Source organism: Hyaena hyaena, unplaced genomic scaffold (assembly GCF_003009895.1).
Source record: "Hyaena hyaena isolate Hyena2069 unplaced genomic scaffold, ASM300989v1 scaffold_150, whole genome shotgun sequence".
NCBI classification, from domain to species: Eukaryota; Metazoa; Chordata; class Mammalia; order Carnivora; family Hyaenidae; genus Hyaena; species Hyaena hyaena.
Window position 1 is genome coordinate 2,638,844 of NW_024080782.1, and position 22,821 is coordinate 2,661,664.

A 22,821-nucleotide genomic window follows, 5' to 3' on the forward strand; every position below is an offset into this window, starting at 1 on the left:
GATATTTTCAGGGAGTATCTGTTCTTAAGAAAGAGCAGCTACAAAGAGACTTCCAGAAAAATGGAATGCCAGAGAAACCATTTACCTACTGCCATTTGTGTTCCAACAGATGTTCTTGCCCAAGACTTATCCTTAGCGGCCCTCCTTCTCAAGAGCACAATTAGGAGACTGGAAAGCAAAGAAAACAACCACCAGTGTGATTTAGCCCCATTTTACCCTTGAGACAGCAGAACCAGACATGGGGAATGTGTATGGCCTGCATTACTAGTTCACTTGCTTTGTTTCTATCTATTACTGAACCAATTAGCACTCGGAAGAGGATGAAGAATTGTCATTATTTAACTTGACTCGTAAGCCTCTGATATTTTTTATTTGGTTTTCTTTAAAGTAAGCATACACATATTTTCCAATGCTCTGTGGCATACTAATGTTATTGAGCATCTCTTAAGTAAAAAGAGAATCCTTTGTTTACTGAAGGCATAGAAAGATTCTCATTGTTAGACATGCCCGTCAAAGATGTTGGCTAACTCAAGTAGCCTTACTGAACTGAAGAAAGTGTCCAACCCTGGTGTTTCTTATCCATGCACTTGTTCCCCCATTTCCTCTATTTATGGCACAAAACCTGAAACGATGGAACAGCCTGATGAAGAAATAAAAAGATCACCCCCAGTCCTATGATTTAGATCATCAACATTCCTGTGTATATTTTTCCTGCACAAGCACTCAAATATTTATCAAACCAGGATCATTCTTATACTCTATTATGATCTGATTTTTGGCTGGGCTTATGTAAATATTTTCCATGTTGATAAATATATATCTTCATCATTATTTTTATGGCTTCTTAGTATTCCAGCCTACCATATTTTGCCTTAAGTAGTTTAAGAGTTCCTTAGTTAGTGTCCATTATCTTCTAATATTATAGATAAGGCTGCATGAACATACTTGCTTATATATCTTTGGGTTCTCAAACATGGAGGTGGCTCCATCACAACATAGTGCCCCAACCTAGTCCATGGCATCAAATCCCAGTCTAGGTTTCCAAGGTGCCCAGAGAACCTCTTCCTGGGTGTTGAGTGTCTCAGTAGCTGATGTGCTCTGATGGGATGATGAATCTGAAACTTTTCCAGCTTCTTCTCACCACACTTGGCTCTATCCCAACTTTGCAAATCTGACCTTCTGGGGCCACTAGGACCATGGAGTCCTACTCCCGGGTGATTCTCTGTATCATGGAGACAGAGGCCTCAATTCTTGGAGCAAAAGATCCTTCTTTGACAGCATACTAGCATACTTAAATTCAGCTGCTTCCAGTGCTCATTGTCTACTTTAACTGCTGCGGTGTTACCTGAGGGGCTCCAACTGAGCTTCCATTATGTTCACGTCCTTAGACTTGAGTATCTTTCCTGCTATGCATAGAAATACACAAATTTGACTTACCAGTAACAAGGTCCCTAGAATTTACCTTAAAAGAAATCCATAGCCTGGCACCTCAAAGTGTAGCCCTCAGACTAGTATCAGCATCACCTGAGAAATTATTTAAAATGCAGATCTCAGTCCCCACCCCAGACTTACTAAATCAAAACTCTGTAAGTTCGAGAAGCATGACACTTATTTAAGGAGGATTCCTGCCTTGCCTGTCTATGCCCCGAGGACCCAACTGAACCTAATCCTGGAAGGCTAGGATTAAAGCTGGACTCCAGGTCAGTGCCTCCTAAATTTTAAAGTACACATAGATTCCCTGGGGTTCTTGATGAAATGCTGACTCTAATTCAGTAGGTTTGGGGCCTGGGCTTCTGCATTTGTAAGTAGCTCCCAGGTGATGCCAAAGCTGTGGGTCCTTGCACCACATTTTGAGTAGCAAGAAGAGAATAGTTCTTAGAATTTGTCAGACCATATTACCTGAGACACTTGTTAAAAATACAGATTCCCTGACCCAAGGCTAGACCAGTAATTCAGATTAATTGATTCTTCAGGTTACTTTGGTAATTAGATAAATTTAGGAAATGCTGAGGTAGGGATCAGAGCTAAATGTGGCCTGTCGGAGATGAGGGAATGAGGCATTGAGATGCAGCTGAGAGACACTTAGACAGACACCCATGGACATACCTTGGTCTCTCACCTCCAAATGGAAGGGGATGTCTGAGCTCCCACTAGTGGTCATTTCAGGTCAGGATTTGCCCCGGCACTTGATGTAGAGCAGAGACTCTTGGTTTCTTTCTCTAGTACCTCTTGAGTGTATATAGCATTTTCATGAGCTGTAAATCAACCCCAGACTCTGTGAGCACAGACTTTCAGCAACATTCCAAGTCAGAGTTCCCAAAAATGCCATTCATGAAGTGTTGGAGCCAGATTCACAGATTCTGCTATTGGCTCTGCAAAGGAATTGGCTCTTTGAGCAAACAAAACACACAACAACTCCTCAGTTTTGCTAACTTGTTGGAACAACTCACAGAATTTACTTACCGCACTGTATTTTCAATTATAGTTTTACCATAGTGTGCATGGGAATCCAGAAGTTTTCGGGAGAGAGGTGAGAATGTAGGGAGTGATTACCTCTGTGGACCCTGAGTTTCTGTCCACTCTTTGGAACTCTTAACTTGATTCCTGTTGCTCTCAACACGCTGACGTCCAGGATTCTCCTTTCTCACCAGCTCTAGCACACACAAAAGTCACTCATTCATTTATTCATTCATTCAACACATAATTGTGGAGCTCATAATTGCCAAGTACCTGGCTAGATGCTGTGATTCAAAGGATCGAGTCAAGTAACATAAACTGCTTGTAACAGTGTCAGATACAAAGCAAGCTCAAATTATGTTAGCTATTCCTATTCTCACATTCATCTCCTATAGAGTACAACAAGGCTTTCCCTTTCCAAAAATAATTCTGTCTCCAAAGGCAGGGAAAGGTGAGAAATTTTGCTGTAGTTGCTTAATACTCAACTGACAGGCCCTGCTTCATGCTGCAAGTGCTGACTTGTCTTTCTCCTATGAACCGACGGGCTCCACATTGCTTTAGGAAAGTTTTCGTTGAAAAAAAAGTTATAAAATACACAGATATAGTGTTTTTAAAAACATTTTTTAATGAAGAAATAATTCCATTCCAAAATATAGACACACAATTAAATAGTTTAATCACTTCAAAATATAACATGTCCCCAGGAGGTTCACACACACACACACACACACACACACACACACACACATACACACAAAACAATACTTAACAGCAATACAAAAAACCCCATACAGTAGTAGTTTTGTTACAATACCAATGAATATTGTGAAATCTTTAGTGTCTTTGAATTGGTTATTTCAAATGGTGTCAAATTACAGTAGTCATAATTAAAAATGTCTTACAGTTAATTAGCCTCCAGGATGTAACATTTCTGATTTTTTTTCCCTCTTTTTGGTTCAAAAGTCAAAATGCCCTTTCTTCTGAGGACACAGTGGAGTTCTTGTTTGTGGCTCCTTGGGCGGAATCAAACCAAGGTGGTTGCAGCAACCAAAGGCTGCCGTATTTACAAGGTCTATCTACAGTTAACAGCCCAGAACTAATAAGGGTGGACAAGGATGACCAAAATAAAAGCAGACATTAGTGCTAAATTATGATGCAACAGTTTGGCTCATGCATATAAGAAAATACATAGTATATCACAACAAAGGCCACACTCTTATGCAATTCAGTTCACATTACTACTTACAAATGAACCTTCCCTGCCTTAATAGAGATCATTCAAGAATCCTTTTTTCACAATCTCCAGCACATCTCCCTCTGACCAACCGAACTTACCCCGACTTGCATCCTGACCAACCACAACTGATTTCCTGAATCTCATACAGTAGATTCTGCCCTCCATCCTCCCTCCCTCCACTCACATGGCACAGTGCAGGGGGTGGGGGGAGGGGGGAGGCTGGCTGTGTTAGACCAGTGCTCATTAATAGGCCATCATCCCTGATGGAGATGGATGTGCAATTTATCGTGAAACAAGAAACAACCCCTGCAAGATATAATGGTATCTAATGGACAGGACAGGTGAAACCTGCTGGGTTTGCACTTAGAACAGGTCCCAAAAGTAAATTTGGAGAGCCAGGGAAAGAAACCCGCCAAGAAACACAAAAACCCAAAACAATACACGCCATTTTGTCTCGGTTACAGGACAGGGGTGCTTGAGTCTGGTCTCAGTGCTGACGTGGAGCTAAGAGAAAGAAAAGGTGGCTGGTTAGTCAGGAACTGGTCATTGGTGGCAGGTTCCAGAGTCCTTGCAATGGCTTTGTACGATGCTATCGACAACCGTGTGATGGAGTTGGCAATGAAAGCTATGACAAGGGGGAAGGCTATCAGCCAAACAGTTCATACCTTAGACACATTTTGATGGAGAAACACAAAGTGATAACAGAGGTCAGCTCGGTCCAGTTGGTGGCTGAATGCCACTCGCAGGATCAGAATTCCAAGTTCAAGAACTACCTGGCTATGATTGAGAGCTGACAGCAATGTAGGTAGCTGGGATGTAGTGGTTTTAAGTACCGAGTATGAGATACGAGGAGCCACCTGCTCCATCTGGAGATGTCTGGTTTCACAGAGGACGGGCCGCAGAAAGGAGATGAACATTAAGAAAAACCAAAAAAACTCAAAATAAAACCCATCTGTGCAATGAGATCTGACAACCATGCAGTTGCGCCACTTTGGTGTCAGCTGGTTTTCAGGGACATTTGTCAGGCTGGTTCTCTGGGGAAAGTCTGATGAAGTACATCAATGGACAGAATGGGCTTCTTAGTAATGCCAACTGAGAGAGCTTTACTATCCCCAAGGCAAGTGATTTTGTTCCAAAGGTAGCCAAGGAGATGGTTTTCGACTGAACACAGGGACGTGAACATCCGAGAGCCCTCTGGAGAGGGACCTGGAAGGCGTCCTGATGTCTGTTCTCAGCTGGGCACACACCAACTACCGACTACCTGGGCTGGGGGAGAAGGTTTTCACCAGCCCTGGAAGCAAAATCGAATTGCTGAAGCTCTGAGGTTGACTCAGAGCTGTTCTTGCTTATTCTGAAATAAGGCCTTTTTAGAGATTTCGTTAAGCAACTTTACACTAAAGCAGTGGTTCTCAACCTTTAGCATGCATCAGGAATCACCTGGAGGGCTGATTAATGCACCTCTGGTTGGGCCCAATATGCAGTGTTTGTGATTCAGCAGGCCTGGGCTGGGGTTTAAGAATTCGCATTTCTAAACAGATTCCCAAGTGATGCTGATGCTGCTGGTCCAGGGAACACACTTTGAGAGCCACTGTTCTAAACTGATGTTCTCTTCTTTCTTTGAAAGGAGACAGGAATTCCAGAGAAGTTGCCAACTTAAGTATTAACGTATTCAATATGTCGCAGGATTTTTGTCTCATCAAATCTTGAAACAAGTAGATTATTTTTTCATTTCCCCAGAATCCCTAAGGGAGGTCTTTAGCTCTCGCCAATGAGGGCCCTCATAAAGGACCATCAACAGAGGCTTTCGTTCTTCCTTCTTCGACAGTTCTTTTGCACATCGGCTTTTCACTGAGTGCAAAATCCCAACTCGGCTTAGAAGAGCCTGTTTCCTCGCACATGACCACAGAAGGCTGCATGCAGAACACCAGGTAAGCCAGTGAAGGCAATAAACATTCAGAAATAAAAGGAGAGTGAGCATTTGCAAGCGCACTTTAAGCCTGTACATTTAAAGCTGAAGGGCTCCAAACGACCTGATAGGGGAACCTGCGGATGAGCGGTGCGTTAGACATGCTCCCTAAAGCTAAAACAAGAGGAACGAGCCCATGGAAGAGCAGAGATAACTTTAGTCTGTTTGGGGATCTTATGGCACCTGTGGTTTATAAACAGCTTTAGTAACGAGTATTTCAAAACTTAGTTCACAGTTTTTAAGAAGATCTGTGCTGATTTTAAAAACTAGATTCTATATAATTTGAATGTTGCCTTTTTTTGAATATGATATCTATTTGGAAAAAAAAAATATTTACACTAAATTCTATGGCTGATTTGTTAGAGTATCTTGAAAGAAAACAACCCCAAGTTGGAAAGAAGCCCCGAAGACTGGATTATCCTGGTGTGATTGGTTCAAGTCACTGCTCACAGAGACTTAGAGACAAATGCAGATGGTGCAGGCCAAGGACCCTTCTTGGCTTCCAGGCTCTGAGTCTGTACACTCAGGTACCAAATCCTTCGGGGTTAGTGAATAATTGCAAGTGGTTGTTTTTTTCCAATTGCTGTGGGAAAAAAAAATGTACAGCGTATAATAAACTGTTTCACTAAAATCTCAAAGAATTCAGAAATCAAGCTTCTAGCTATAAACAGTATTAATATTGTCATTGTAAACTGAACAGGTTCAATATCATGTGCAAAGGTTGAAAATGCTTGTTAATACTGCCATCGTGAGTAACAGCAGCGTGGGTTTTCAGCCTGTGGGATGTATTGTTGTGTGTGTGTGTGTGTGTATGTGTGTGTGTGTGTGTGGCTGTAGTTTTTTTGTTTTTAACCAGGGACGAACCATGTTACAGAAGATGGAGTTGGAAAGTTAGCTTTGAACAGAAGTCAGAAGTCTTTTATTTTTTTCCTTCTCAAAACACACACCTACGAACTACAAATCTTAGAATGAAAAGTTAGCTGCACTATAGTCGGCAGAACTCATCTCTGGGGGTGGGGATCTGTCAGGAGCTCCTCTCTCCGCGGAGGCTGCTGCCAGGCGGTGTCTTCTCCTCTGTGTGGGTGGGTGCGGGGCTCTCCTTCACCACCAGCTTTCCTGTTACCTTCATCATCTGTCTGACTATAGCTTGCCTGGGAATAAGGAATGTGTAATTTTTTTTTAAGATGAAAACTGTCCTCTAAATTAGGGTTATGAAGCTTAGGATTCCCCCCACCCCCATCCCCCGACACACGCATATTCACACACACTCTCTCTCTGTCCTCCCTTCCTCTGACAATCAGGAACAAACATCTAGGGACACTGTGTGCTATTGCTCCTTCTGAAAGCAAGGACAGGAATTCTCTGTGTTGAGTCTCTTGCTTAATGGGGACTTGAGGCATCTGGAGGGTTGAAGCCACATGAACAGAAGTATTTGTGGTGTCCTCACCTGACAAGCAGATGAGACCCCTAACCTACCATCCAAATGACACCATAATTAGAAAAAAAAATCCACTTTTGATGGTCAAAAACCCCAGTTTCTGAAGTTACGATGTGGCTGGCCAAGGAGAGTGGTGTATCGTGCGGCCTGAGGGATGGAAACGGGCCAAATCCAAGATCTGAGTCTGCCCAAATGGAGTTTTGGTGGATTCTTAAGTTTAGACATTGTATACACTGCTTCTTCCAAAGAGGCTCATTGGAAAGCAAGGTTTTACTCTATTCACTCCTGTTAGTATTGATGAGTGCATTCTTATCTTCAAACAGCAATGAAGCAGAGGATGGGTCTTTTATTTCTTTGGCGTCCCACCCTCTGCCCCGTACCCACGCAGGACTGTGTCTTGGTGGACACCTAATGGACTTTCGGCAGTAAAGCTGGCTTCAGGACCCTTGGATCAGCACAGCTTTGGGATAATTTCTGGTCTTGCAGCACAATCAGAAAGCCCGAACAAATCGATTTCAATAGCATGAATGGTTCCAAGATTTCAGCTGTATTTCTTGGGTACATCAAGAAAAATTATACTAGGATAGAACTAGCCACAAAGATGAAAAGTTACTGGCTCCTGGATTGATCCATAAGATTTTAAATAAATGTTGCCTAAGTGGCTAATTTAGTGACAGGCTAGTTCACGTTTAGAGTCCCGTGGAATGTCAGCTGGGGCAGTACGCAATGTAGGAAATGGCAGAGGCCACACCGTTTCAATTTTTCACCACCAGATTTACAACAGAAGATTGAAAAAATGGCCCGAGAACTTTTAGAGTACTGAAATCTTTTGCTTTTAGATAGAACCACCAAATGCCACTTCTTATCTGCGTTTATGTCATGGGCATTTCATTAGTTTTTAAGGAAAATATTTTTCTAAGAACTAGTTACTGATGTTTAAATAATGTGCAGAATAAAAATGATCCAATCGCTGGCACTAAGAGAAAGAAAGTGTTGTTAAAGGAGAGGCTTGCTCCTTTGGGACTAGATTTGTTATAACTGGAATAGATATTTTCAGAAACAGCTCCTGGGAATTTTTTCACTATGGTCATAATGAATCAAGAGAGCATGTGGTGTGGCATTCTCAAATCCAAGGGAGGTAGACTAGAATGCTTACAGCCGCATCCTTCTTTTCACACTAAAAAGGACTCAAAGCTCTTAAAGTATATTCCTTAATAGCAGTTATGCCATGATTTCTACTTGTTTAATCCTAACCTGAGGACTGACACAGGATGTCTGTAATGCACGAGCCAGGATGTATTCTTTGCAAGTTGATTTGTCATTTAAGAGCTACATATTCCTTTTTAAATTTAGCAGCCAGAATGGACTTTACTACCATCCGTCCGGTAGACTTATGGGAATCTATGGGTGGGAAAGACTGTATCACTCAAGTAGATACAAGTCCTGGGGCCCTGATAGCCAGAGACTGCGAGAAGCGGACTTACTATGAACCGTATAGGGGACAGCTGAAGGGCCATTCATTGGCTGGTGCCAGAGAAATGAGCTAGACTTATGAGAACGTGTAGCCAAAGGCATATAAAATTATTTGCATATAACTGAGTCTTAGCTTTGTTTATAAAAATATAGAGACCACGCTAGTTCTGAGTCCTGGGGGTTCCCATATACCTACAAAATACCTATAGCAGCTCCTCAGGATGAAAGTGCTTGTAAAGCACTAAGCCTAGTGCCAGGCACGTATGTGTGTGCTCATAATAAATTATGATGTGTCTGCCACCATGTTAAACTTTTTATGAGCTACACCCCAGTGAAGACAACTACACTATGAGGTAAGTATCATGATATATTTTGGGCACAGGGAACAGAGGTTCATAGAGGTTTAATAATCTGTCGAGGTTATGCTGCTATGATTTGGTAGAATCCACATTTGAAATCAGGTCTGTTAGAGTCCAGAGTCTAAGCTTCAGATGGCTACACTCAAGTGGTCCTCCCAATCCAGTGCGATTCTCTCTACATTATACATAGTACTGAGGATTTTCCATGTATGTAGGCAGGTCCTTGGGGGTGGGGAACCACATGCCATGTAAATGATATTTTAAATTAAGCTGTATCTTGCTGAATTCCACAGTGAATCTGAATCAGCTAGTTGTTCTAAAAATACAAGGCTGCAGAAGTTTTCCTCTCTGTTTTGCTTCTTTTGTTTTCTTTAATAATACATGGTTTTGCCTTCACTTGTTAAAGTACACACATATGATCTTTGGGGCCTGAATACAGCATGCGTAAGAAGCTGACCCATCTCTGGATGTGCTGAGCAAGCCTGGACTTTTCCTTCTCAAGGGATAGAGAGGCTGCAAACTCAGATGCTGTTAATGGACTGGTGATGAGGTTTCATAGCCCTGGAAGATTTCGGGGGTATCTCTGCTGTTACAGAAGTCTCTGTGCCAGTTTTCCTAATTAATAGAGTAAAAAGTCAATTCCCAAGATTGTCTGCCAAATCTCCCCTGGATTATAATAAAATGGTCCACAGGCTGGGATGATTCTTTGATATCATCAGGGAAGGAGGATATTTTATCACATAGAACACAGAAACACCTAAGAGAGAGTGATTATGAATTTAGGTTACAAGGCATCAGAGTTCAGTGTGCGGTGGCCACGTTTCCTCCTAAATAAGATGGTACTTACTTGAGAGGAGAGTGATAAAAGGATATTGTATTCAACCTTGCAAGCTGACCTGCGGGTGACAAAGGACACAAACAAGAAAGGTGACATGTCAAGTCTGTGATGCGGTCAAGCTGGTGAATTATTTGGTTGGAAGCCATGCAGAAAGACAGAGAGAGTCCAGTGAATGCAAACAGCATTCCAACCCATCAAGCAACCATATGCTCACAGAGCAGTCAAGGAAAACCACTTTACCGTTCTCTAGGGCATGTGACTTGAGTGGGGATGCACAGGCCTCCCATACCTTCCTATACCTTTTCTTTGCCTTTCCCTTGAAGTCACAGGGCATGGACAGGAAAGGAGAGAAAGAGCTTAAGATTGACCAGAGATGGCAAAATCTCCAATTGGATCTTAAGTCATTAAGAGAATTTCCCTTAGTTTCACTCATACAAGGTTAAGTTCCTAATTCATTAACGTAAATAAAAATCTAATATTTTATATGAAATGACTGTCTCCCTTTAAAAAAATCTAGAATTTCAGTTACTGTTGTCACCAAAATCCAGAAACTCATATAGGCTTAAAGAGGGAGGTCTACCAGGCGCCTCGAACAGCATGAAACAGAATATTGATTATTTAACCACATCCCTCTCTTCCTCCATGCAGCAGAGGCAAATGAAATATGTGTAGGAATGCCATCCTTCGGATCTCCCAGAGACACCCCGGCAGCTTCATCCAGGCTAATTTCCTTCTGTGGATGGGTTATAGAAGCGGCAAAGTAAGAGCATTCTCCCTGGGTCTCCCCTTCAGGCAAATCTGAGCGTTTGCATGTCTGTAGCGTTGAATCACAGCTTTGCCTAGATAGTCATGGGTTTTTTCTTTTCTTTTCTTTTCTTTTTTTTTTTTTTATGACTAAGGCTACATTTTAGTGGCCTCTGAAAAGTTGTTAAACTGAAAAGGCTAAGGGAACATTCCAAAGGGGCAAAACTTTTGCTTGATACTGTTGGGTTGGGGTTGGTAGAATTTAATTTCTCTCTTGCTACATTCTTCTTGGGAAAATATTTCAAAACAATCCATAAACACAGGAGAAATAGAAGCAATCTGTTTCTCTGCTTTTCTTTTCCTTCACTGACAGAGTAAAAGGGGGTCACTGCTCATCTTAGGGTGTGGAAGAGGCTCATCTGGCTATTGGACAGAAAGCCTGACATGAAGAAATATCCCACAGGGCCTGGGGGAGGCACTGGTCTCCACCAGGCAAACATCCCTGAACTCCCACAGCCTCAAGGAAACACCTGTGAATTACAGGGAAGAGAAACATACAAGCAAGGCAAACACCGCAGTAGAGCTAACTCCACAGGGGAAACACATCCCTTTTAGGATGACTTACTAATCAACACTTATTCCCAATTGCACATGTTATGTTCAGTAAATTCTCAGATGGATTAACAGTACACCCCAGTATATATGAAAATCTGTCCATCCACACCCTGCTGAACATGGCAACTACAGTTCCCACTCACATTTCTCCATGAGATTTGATATTTTCCCACTAATTTATTTTGACATGAGGCAGGCAGTGGCAGACGCTGAGGGCAAATGATTCAAGGGAGGGGATATATTTATGCTTATTCAGTTTCCGGGTGTCTTGTGCCCTGTATCTTTTTTTTTTTTTTTTAATCTGTGAGAAAAAACATCATTCCCTTTGATCTTGGAGGAGGGCAGACTGTTAGTCACCGCATTTCCACTAAAGCGACGACGAGGTCTTTTTCACTTTTAGGATCAGAATTTCTAAGAATTAATGGTGAGTGGTAGCTCTAAGAAGTATTTACGATTATTACTGTTTAGAATATGTGGAGTAAGGAGTGCAATCAGAATATTCTGGAGAGGGAAGTTGGAAGAAAGGAGAAGGTGTGGATTTTCTGAGTCATGTGAAAGACCCAGCCACCAAGGGGTGAGGGCTGGGGGCTGGGGTCTGGGGTCTGGGCCTGGGTCCCCATACCTGGTAGGCTTCATCCTGCAGCTTCTGCTTCAGGTACTCCTCCATCTTGAGCTCGTTCTCCAGCTGCCGGACAGAGTCATTTTCATAGTCTTCATCCTCTGGCTGCACGTAGGGGTCCCCATCTTCTGTGACCCTGGGGATGGACCACAGGGCTGTTTGGGAGCAAATCTTTTTTTTTTTTTTTTTTTAGTTTATTTATTTATTTTGAGAGAGAGAGAATGAGTTGGAAAGGGAAGAGAGAGAGAGAGGGAGACAGAGGATCCAAAGTGGGCTCTGTGCCAACATCAGAGACCCTCATGCAGGGCTCGAACTCACCAATCATGAGATCATGACCTGAGGTGAAGTCACACGCTTAACTGAGTGAGCCTCCTAGGCACCTCTGCGAGCAAATCTTAAAAGCATGAGTGGAATTCCAGTGTTAGTTGTAGTTTGGGGGCCCATTTACTTGGACTCCTAATTCACTTCTTTGTTTCAATTAATTTCAATTCAGTGTCTTCTATTACCTAACAGAAATTTTTTTTAATAAACTTTGGAGGTTTGGAGAAATACACAATCAAAGTATTCTCATATGTAGTTTTTCTACAGCAGTCTGATGATCACTGGCTATCTCTGTTTTCCTCTGATTTACAGGAATGGGTTGCCCTTAAAGTGTTTGTCAACCATGAAAAAAGGCAGCATCTTTTGGGAGGATATAGTTTTTTCAATCTGAGGGCTTTTTTTTTTTTTTTTTTTTTTTTAATGGAAACCAAGATCACTTTCCATAAGGAAAGTGAGCCCTCTAGTGAAATACTGATTAAGGACATTTGTTCATAATTTAACCCTCTTTGTATTATGTACATATGTAGGGCACATGCACCTGTGTGCTTTATTTTTATAGTACAGTAAGTCTTAGAATATCAGCTCATCGGTTCTGGAAGGTAATACTTGAACCCATAGCTCTTGATCTTAAAAATTATTCTGAATCTAAGAAATCTACTTAAATTATTCAATTCTACCATGAAATAAATAGCTAGGAATGCTCTCATTCACTAATGTGTGACTCTATTTCCATGTGTCCGTGCCAGTTTATAAAAACCTTTCCTGAGACTGAACATAAATTCACGACCTAAATCATAAGACTAAAATATTCTCAGGGTAGAACGCACATAGTACATGTTTAGGTAGTATAGATATTAATCCCCTAAAGTGAAAAGAGTGGTAAGTAGAAGTTTCTGGGTTGGAACTTAAATGCCATTGTTCATGTTTATTTATATCTGTATGACATGTTCTCATTATATTTAGAGGTTTGGGGCAGCCTGAAAGTAGGTTTGCAAGGCCTTTGTGAACTGTCTCTCCCCAATTTTCATAGCCATGCTCATGGCTGGTTCTCGTACCAGCCTTCTGGGGACAGTGGACTGGGGCAGACGTAGCCACAGACTTGGATCTTAGGATCAGAGTGAGAAGATTTTAGGTGACCGCATATAAATGCTTCATTATAAAAAGTCAAACGGACATGTTATTTACCAGACTAAACTGATGACAATTAATTCACCATTTTGAATAACAAATCAAATAATTCTAGATTACAAAGTCAAGGACAAGAAAATGAACTAAGATTAGAAGCAGCAACCTATTGCTATTTGGAATTATGTTATAACTGTTTTGTTTTGATCTTAATGCCTGCCTTTTCACAATCAGCTTTCAGACCACGTCTATTTATAATTTCCCATTATTACTGGTCTACTCACTACTTGGATTGAGATCCAAAGCGCCAGAAAGGCTTCTGGTTAGTTTCTTTTTTGGGTCCTGAAACTGGCCGGTTCATTTTTGTAGACTAGTCTTCAGAACTTTTCACATTAAACACCATCACCCTTCTGCAGTATTTTTTTATTAAAAATTTTAATTTTTTTGGTTTTGAGAGAGAGAGAGAGAGACAGAGGTGAGGGGGAGAGGGAAAGAGAGAGGGTCCTAAGCAGGTTCCATGCTCACTGCAGGGCTTGAGGCTTGACCCCATGACTCTGGGATCATGACCTGAGCCAAAATCAAGAGTCAGACACCCAATGGAATGAGCCACCTATGAGTCCTACTTCTATAATTTTATTTTATTTTTATTTATTTATTTATTTTTTTATTAAAGATTTCTTTTTTTTTTTAATTTTTTTTTTTATTTATTTCTAGAGAGAGAGAGTGAGCAGGGGAGGGTCAGAGAGAGAGGGAGTCACAGACTGAAACAGGCTCCAGGCTCTGAGCTGGCAGTCAGCACAGAGCCCGACGCGGGGCTCGAACCCATGAACCGCGAGATCATGACCTAAGCGAAAGTCGGACGCTTAATCGACTAAGCCACCCAGGCGCCCCCCTACTTCTATAATTTTAATGCTCAGTGATCCCCTTTGCCTTTCTGGTGAGCCCCTGCCCACGTCTCTCACAGCTGCATGGGCCCACTCTCTTCCAGGTTCCCTTGCTTCCCTGCCTTCCTTACCTCCCAAGCTGGGCTCTGCAAATCTGTCCCAGCTAGCCCTCCCTTTGTTTCTCAGCTTTACTTTCCTGTCAACTTTGAGTTTGAGCTGATCCAGGGGCACAGAAAGTCTAGAGGGGACGTCACTGATTCTGCTGGTTTCTGTCAAGCTACAGAAGCCTAATTGGAAAGAGATCTTTGTGAAATGTCTTTCAAAGGTCAGATTTATACATACTCCGCAAGTCGACCAGGTTGGATTTCTTTATAATGAGATTTTATACACTCACTTATTTCAATTCCAAGTGCTTACATAATGTTGTTCACACTCATTCTGAATAGAGACTTCTCCAGCATCACCTGGTCTTCTATGGGCAAATACAGTAAATTTAGAAGATATAATGATTTATCCCCTGAACTAGTCTGTGAGTCCTGGAAGGCCAGCAGGGATTTTTAAATACTATGTTTGTATGCAACTAGCACCGTACCTTGGGTGGGGTAGGCTCTTAATGAGCACTGGTTACTTTTGGTTATTGCTATTCTGGACACAGTGAGGGGGGAAAAGTCCCAACACCAAATTTAATGTAGCATCCTCTTCTGCATCATCCCTTTCCAAAATAAAGGACTAAGAAACCATGTTATTATTTTCTGATGATCCCTACCGAGTGTTCTGTTACTGAGGAATGTTCTGGAGCAGAAGATACTCACACGTCACTATGCATGGTGCTGGGGGTAGCGCCACCATGGAGGTACCCAGGTTTCCGGGCGTGGATTTGCGCTAGAAAAGCCTTTTCAGAGGTTGGCGATGGAACCAGTTCCTCAAACTGAGTCCGTGCAAATTCAGAGTCCACGTTACTCTCAGTTTCACTCCCCACCTCTGTTAGGGATGATTGAAGAAATGAATAACGACTTAGATTTTTTTGTGATTTGGTAAATAAAGGGTTAGACTTAACATAAGTCAAGCTGTGCTGTATAAAACATCAACCAGTTATTGTACATAAGCCATCGGAGTTTATCATTTTTATCAAAATGACATTTGATACTGACATGGATTTCTAGAAAATTATTTGGTATATGGGATTGTCTTTTTGGACAATCATATTATCAGGAATTTTTGTGTCTTAATTTCTTAATACTTTGTTTTATTCTTTTTACAAAGGTCTTCTTTAAAAGTGTTCCTACTTTTGCTTAATATTACTTTTTTTAATGTTTTATTTATTTCTGAGAGAGAAAGAGAGAGACAGTGTGAGCAGGGGAGGGTCAGAGAGAGAGGGAGACACAGAATCCAAAACGGGCTCCCGGCTCTGAGCTGGCTGTCAGCACAGAGACCGACATGGGGCTCAAACCCATGAACTGTGAAATCATGATGTGAGCTGAAGTTGGACACTTAACCAACTGAGCCACCCAGGCGTCCCAATATTACTTTAATTTAGGAAATACAAACCTAAACTACTATATTCACTTAATATTTCAATGTATTATAACTATAAACCAATAGTATATGAAGTGTCCACAATAAGAATAACATTTTTAGTCATCATTTCCTAGGGCAGAGTGGGTACTTGCCATTAATCATGATGTATTAACTACTGTTATTTTGATCCTCATTGCTAATATTAATCCAAACTAGTAGAAACAATTTTCATTACTTCAATTCTTATTATAGAGGCTTTAAGAAACTTAAATCCAGAATATTTTTAATAATAAAGTTTTATTTCATATAATGTTTGTAATCTCAAACTATGTGACCAGAGTAGTGCCAGACAATTATCTTCCTGACTGGGCTTATGGAACAGACGAACGAGATGTATTAGTAACTGGTAAATATTAATTTGAATATTCATGCTGATAAAGTTTTAAATACTCCGTAGAGTATTATTAGAATTAAGGAGTCTCTCTCAACGTTATGCTCTTTATTTTCTGGGCAGAACTTTCTTTAGACATATTGCAAAGGTAAATTTCAATTTAGCCTCATTCAAATCGCCACGCATTTCAAGTTAACAGAGTTCAAATTAGTAACTAAAACATTTGACCTTCGAAAATAACTTTAGCATCATGTTGCACTGGATCATATTACAGGTTATACATACTAGATATTACAAATACTAGAATTACAAGTCAATTTTAGTATTTTTCTTTATTCCTTTCTGCAGGTTTCAAAGTTTCTGCATTAAGCATGTATCAATCGTCTTCTCACCAGCAAAATATAAACAGTGCTAAAAAATCTGAATATACCAACAAAATATCACATGGACCTTTAAAAAATCTTTTTTATATTTGACAATGAGGAGGTCTCTAGAAGAGGCCCTCAGCACTTAGAGGTCCCTCTGCAAAGAGCTGACAAATGAGAGGGGACCAGGGACTCACCGGAATTCAGCTCTTTCACAAGAGAGGACATGGTGTTAGTGATGGAATCGGCTGCTACTAGTAAGTCATTCCTCAAGTTTCTTCTTGAACCTTGAGCGAAGAAGAAACGATAATTAAAAAAAAACACACACAGCTTTTATTTCCCCCCTCCTAATTTTTTGTGTGGTTTATCATTTACATTGATATCCTAAAGCAAGAAAACCTCCAAGACTTCTCCTTTTCAGAGGTGTTTTGGTTCATTTTCTGAAAAACTACATTGTACTGAGGGCAATGGCCTCGATGTTAAGAAGACATGACCACGGATGAGGGAGGGGCTCATTTAATCTATTGTACAGACCAGAGGAGTTCTGCAAGTGAAAGGGGGTAGTATGATAAGAAGACTGTGATGTGGCACAACCTGGGAAGGTCCCAGGTAAACCAGTATCTACAGTCACTTTTCTTAGGAAACCTCACACAGATGCAAAGTCTGGTTTTGCCTGGAGACCTGCACCTTGCCGGCTGCTGCTACCATTTCAGCCATGGCCTGGTGGCTCAGCACATGGGATTCCGATCTCCATCACCACAGCCTCTATCTGTCATTAGGGCTCCCAGAGTTCTCCCTACCATGGTAGGAAATCTCTGGGGAATGGGGACCCTAAGCACTGAATGCCCCAGAACATGGAAGACGAGTGGAGAGTCTTCTCCTGCGCTAAGACCTGGGCGGAAGATGTTCATCTGATACCCTGAATTGCAACTTGGGCTATGTTTCTCCATGGTAGAAAAATATTACAATGATGTTTCAGGCACATGAAGGGTTACATGGGAATTTGTGGGCTGGCTTGGGTATGAGGTAGAGATGGAACATAATATCTCAAGAGGCTCAAGATTCCAAACACCTGACTTGCAGATGAACTTGGGCAGCAAGAACTCCTTCTGATCCAGGAGCTGCCCATAGGCCACACTTCATCCTGTACTTTCTCACAAAGTCAAACTCAGAATGTAAAATAACAAATACATGTAAATTACAAAATCAAGGGAGATAAAACAATTTTAATAGAAAGCTGATGGATTTAAAATACTGCAAATTTCTTCAAGATCAGATTTAGAGAAAGGACATTTTTTCTTCTAAAAATGAAAAAAAGTTATTTTGAGTAACTTCAAAATTTTTTTGTATAACTTATTTTCTTTTTCAGGAAAAAAAAGCCATATTATATGGATCTTTCCTTTTTCTTCATAGCAGAGAGTACATCATTCTCTTCCTTTAAAATGTAAGATTTTATCCCTCATACACAATGGATGAGAGTGTCTCTTTCCTCACACTCTTGCTATTTCTGGATATCGCTAATGTCAATATTTTAAAAATCTGCTAGACAAGAGGTGATACTTGTATTTCTACAATAATTTGTGAGACTGGACACCTCTTTATATCTTTACTGGCAATTTATAGTTCTTTCCATAACCTTTACCTATTTTTGTTTTGAGGATGTCTTTTTCTCACTGATTTCTATATGCTTTAGGAGTAGCTGAAATTATGAAACTTGATTGCCACATATGCTGGAAATGTTTTCCTCAAGTCCATTTTTTGACTTTTGACTACATTTATGTTTCTTTTTGCCTTAAAACTAGCAGTCAACTATGTCTCTCTTTTCCTTAGATCTATATGTGAGGATCTGGAAGGATGTTCACCATATATTGCTAATTTAAAGAAAATGCAACTTGGCGACCAAAACGCAATGCATGGTCTTGCTTGTGTGAAAAAGAAGGGGAGATGTTTATAAAAACACACTGAAACATACATAATTATATGTACATGAAAAATTGAGAAGGACCGAACTGTTGAATAGTAGTTACTTCTGGGAATGAGACTGGTAGCGTGAAGGTCTGCAGAAGCATTTTCCCCCCCAAACTTTCTGTAAATGTTCAAAGGGATGGCAAGAAAAAGTCTGAAACGTGTTAAAATATTTCCAAATGCATACAGTCACTTGCCTTGAGGACCTTACCTCTACCCATGGTGTGTGAATGGAAAAGGCAGCGGGTGGGAGAATACTGTTATAGTTATCAGTCTTTGTGCTTATCCATTAGCCATGGAGGCCAACCTCAAATCCTTTGGCCCTGTATTACAGAGGCAATGGTCAACTCTTTAGGGCAGCTGTCAAACGACTAAATTATCTGCTTGATCACTGCAGGGCTACATCCCACCTCAGCTGGGGCTGTTTAACCTCGATTTGAGTTTGCTTTAACATAAACCAGGAAATAAGATCTTTCAGAATTTTAAATTAAATTTAAATTTAAGTTACATTTATAAAGTTTCCTGGGATATCCGTAAAAGGTGTTCCCTTCCCTTAATGAGCAAAGGCCCATAAAAAATGGGGGCGATAGAAGCTGAGGGAAGGTAAGAGGGTGAAGTGAGAAGCAGACTAGCCTAAGGAGTTTCTCAATCAGCTCTGGGGCCAGGTGGGCACAAGGAATGCCCTGGCATCTCCACAGTGTGGCTCCGAAGATTCTAACCGCTCAACAATCCACGGTGACCTAAGTGCTGCGAGAAAAAGCAGAACACAACAACAAAAAGTGACCCCACTTACTTTGTGCAAACGCCTCCTGAACATCACCCCCGACCCCCGTGAGGGAGTCCTGAGGCGTGTGGGATGGGCTGGAGCAGGCAGACACGGACCGCACGGGCATGGGGATGGGCCTGCTGATGGTGTGGCTGGGGGAGGAGCGAGGAGAGCCTGCCCCCTGGGTCTGGAGAGACAATGCGAGTCATTAATTGGCTTTCCCAAAGCCTCTGTCAAAGGTTAAAAACAGTCACAGTGAGGTTCCGGAGCAAGAGGGCATCCTAGGTAGTTGAGATGGTAAGTCTAAACCTGAGTTGCAGGTGCAGATAATTTAGGACCTTATTCTCTATAATCTGGAGTTTTGGTTACTATTGGAAGTTAAGAATATTATTAGTACAGCTTTGTTCTATAACACATGAGATGTGTGCCCACATAATGAGGCTACTGTTAAGCGGTGAAAATTACAAGGTGTGTCTGTTTCCTCCTTGAAGGAAATTCTACATAGAATAAAAAGACATTTATTAAGGTCAAAGTTTGCAATATAAACGAAGAGACTATTTGGGATGGTGTGGTTTATACCTTCCTAAATATTCAACCTGTCTGTCCTGGCATCATCTTTGAGGATAATTTATAGGTCAGACCATGGCATGCAATGTTGTGCATATTGAGTCTCAAACTAAGAATCAAATGAGATATAAATTGTTTAATCCCTATTTTATGGTAAAAGTTCACTTTGTCAAACTGCTCTGTGACTCAGAGAGATCCAAACAAGGGAGGGAAAAAAAATCCTCTTGGATTCTAATTTTTGGCCACTGCGTCCTATAGGAAATGTCCTTCTCTTCATCGATGAAAAAGCAGTTAATTTCAGCAAAAAGAACAGTGGGATTGAAAAGGGAGTAAAGAAAAAAAGGAGAAAGCAACTAAAAGCCATTTCTGTGTGTGTCGCAGTCTGCGGCATGAAACTGTTCACACCTTGAATTTCATAGCTTCGTCTCCACAATGGGGTTTCTTGGAAACATTTTCTGTGTTATAATAATTAGTTTACAAAGGAAACCAGTCATGAATAAGAGGATGCAATGAGACCCTCTGGTGCATACTCAAAGATGAGGTGTTCAGGTGCTCACACAGACTCCATTCCAGCCTGCTGGGTCTGGCCAGGGAGAGTGAGGACTCTTCCACAGCAAGGCCCAGAGATGCAGAACCAACCCATTCACACCCAGGGGCGTGCACCCTGATAGCACTGCTCTGGAGTGTTCGATTTAGACTCGGCTGAGGGTCGGGCTGCTTGCAGTTAAAACACACAACATCAATCCTGTCAAATGCCATGCTGTTAGCTTTCCGGGGCTTGGCATCACACAAACAAGTCACATCTATAAATTGAGAAAAATCTAGAATTAAAAACGAAGCAAGACAGAACACAGCAAGGGAAAGAACTCATGTGATAACCAGTAGGCTGGGGATTCCACTCTTTTCAATCTCAACAGTACCTTGAATGGGCTGTCCGGGCCCAGGGAAGAGAAGTTTGCCCGCTCGCGATGCTTTGCAGCCTGTAGCCCCAGCCCTCTCAAGGACGGGTCTGGTTTTCCCCAGCAAACCTTGCCAGCTCAGTCTCATTAGCCACGAAACCTCTGCTTCTGAGCTACCGCGGCACCCCCCTCCTTCCCACGCCAATAATAGGTGGCCACGTTAGAGTCTGTGTTGCCGTGTAGAAGGGTCTCTGTGTGTATCCCCACTGATTTCTCTCCATGACCCCCTGAAGTAGGGCATCATTACTCTCAAGGTGCAGTTGTGGACCCCAGTGCTCAGACAGTTAGGAGGCTGAGCAGGAGAACTTGGGCTGGCATCTGAGCACAGATGCTCTGGCTGCAGGGAGCTGGCTGGGTTTTGGCTACTGAGGGTCCATCAAAGGGGTTTCACTGCCTTGAGGGCCGCCTCCCCCTGGCACCCCCTCCTGTGTGCCATTCTCCAGGCAGGGCCCTTAGCAGGGCTCCCTGCCCTTTCTTACCTGTCCTCTTTACCAAGGGCCAGACACAGCATGGAACTGAGGAGGGACTGGGATGGGAAGGTGGACAGAGGGGCTGAAGGGAGGAGGCTCCTCTTGGCTCCACAGCTGGGTTACCCCTCAGCTCTGGGGAGCCAGACCGTCTTCTGGGGTAGCGGGTTCATCATAACAACAATACCACTCCACTTCTGTATGTATTAACAGTGTACAAAGCACTTTCACATACACTGTTTGGCTTCATTCTCCTCATTGTTGGTGCTAGGAATGATAGCTTATATTTGAATAGCAATTGACAGTCTACGAAGCACTTTAACCACACTATTTCACTTAATCCTGCCAGCAACCGTATGAAGTATTATATTCCCATTTTTGAGGTTAGCATACTGAGGCTCAGAGGCACTAATTGGGTTACTCAAGGCCTCTGAACTAGAGAGTGGCAGAAATAAAAGGGATCCCCAGCCTTTCGCCTACAAGCCCAGGGCTTTCCCACAGCACCACAGCCGCTTCTGGGGATTGCGGGCCCCGTGACCAATCATCACATGCTTCACTATGGAGAAAGACTTAGCAGCCTGAAGGTTGAGAACACACAGTATCTGGACCCACCAGTGAGTGGTGTTGGAGTAGGGGCCCAAGGCTTCTGGCTGGGATGGGCAATACCTTTTAACTGCTGGATGGTGGGGCTCAGTGTGTGTGCCCTGGTGGTGGAAGAGCTTGTGGGCTGTTTATCAATCAGTACAGATATACAGCTTCAAAGCTCTTATCTGCAAATTTGAAATCCAAGAAGCAACATTTGTTGTTTCATTACTGATGTGAAGCTATTTATATGATGCCTTGACTGTACTGTCTTTCTAATTTTCTTCAATGTTTATTTATTTTGAGAGAGAGAGACACACAGAGTGTGAGCAGGGAGGGGCCAAGAGGGAGACACAGAATCTGAAGCAGCCCCCAGGCTCTGAGCTGTCAGCATAGAGCCCAATGTGGGGCTTGAACCCACAAATGAGATCATGACCTGAGCCGAAGTCGGACGCTCAACCGACTGAGCCACCCAGGCAACCCCCTGTACTGCCTTTCTAAAACCCAGAAAGAGTCTGAATCCTGGGACACATCCAGACCTGGTGATTTCAGACGTGGGGCTATGGGTCTGCATTTCAGTATCTTAATGGCTGTACTGGGGCTGCACGCACACCACTCACTGGCCCATTCCATCAGGCTCTCCGGTGCAGGGTGCTCGTGGGGCTGTCTTCTTCCTTTGGGCATTAACCTGGCTCTTCTAACCTTCCAGTCTGTAAGTCTCTTACCTCTGGCAACACCCTCCCTTTTTCCTGGTGCTCTGAGCTCTCTCCTGATGGGATTGAGGCATTCCCAGCCCTAACTCTCCATGCTTAATAATGCCTGGTCTCCAAAGCCAACTTTCCCCACTTCGTTCTGCCTGCTTCTTTTCTTCAAAACCTCTCTTCGTGGGTCTGTGTTAAGAGAAAAATAATTCACTATAGTGATGTGTTAAGGGAAAAAACAATGGCCTGAATCTCAGTTACACCAATGTGTAAATGACTGATAGCCATCATCTCCTAAATGAATATCTAATTGGTGTAATTTCAAGCAGTCTGATTACATGAAGAATGCAAGTAGAGATTCTGTGCTGGAGACAAGACCCGGTGGCATCTTCCCTGCAACTCCCAATCCCCAAGGAATGTCTAGACTCTGGGCTGGTGGGGGGGCGGGGAGGCCTCTGGCTCCC

The 22,821-nt window shown here is 42.2% G+C and overlaps 1 protein-coding gene across 6 annotated transcripts in view; it reads right to left on the reverse strand.

Annotated features, from left to right (window-relative positions):
* Positions 1–4,129: 4,129 nt before the first annotated feature.
* DTNA (dystrobrevin alpha) overlaps positions 4,130–22,821 on the reverse strand; it is a 359,840-nt gene continuing 341,148 nt past the window's right edge. For 4 of the 6 annotated variants that reach the window (XM_039238894.1, XM_039238893.1, XM_039238892.1 and 1 more), the window contains 6 exons: positions 19,109–19,268; positions 16,548–16,637; positions 14,889–15,057; positions 11,750–11,882; positions 9,778–9,826; positions 4,130–6,811 (listed from right to left, as the gene is read on the reverse strand). In XM_039238894.1, coding sequence (XP_039094825.1) covers positions 9,809–9,826; positions 11,750–11,882; positions 14,889–15,057; positions 16,548–16,637; positions 19,109–19,268 — 570 coding nt within the window. In that variant the 3' untranslated portion in view covers positions 4,130–6,811; positions 9,778–9,808. The remainder of the gene's footprint in view (positions 6,812–9,777; positions 9,827–11,749; positions 11,883–14,888; positions 15,058–16,547; positions 16,638–19,108; positions 19,269–22,821) is intronic. The other 2 variants (XM_039238891.1, XM_039238901.1) reach the window with 2 other exon arrangements.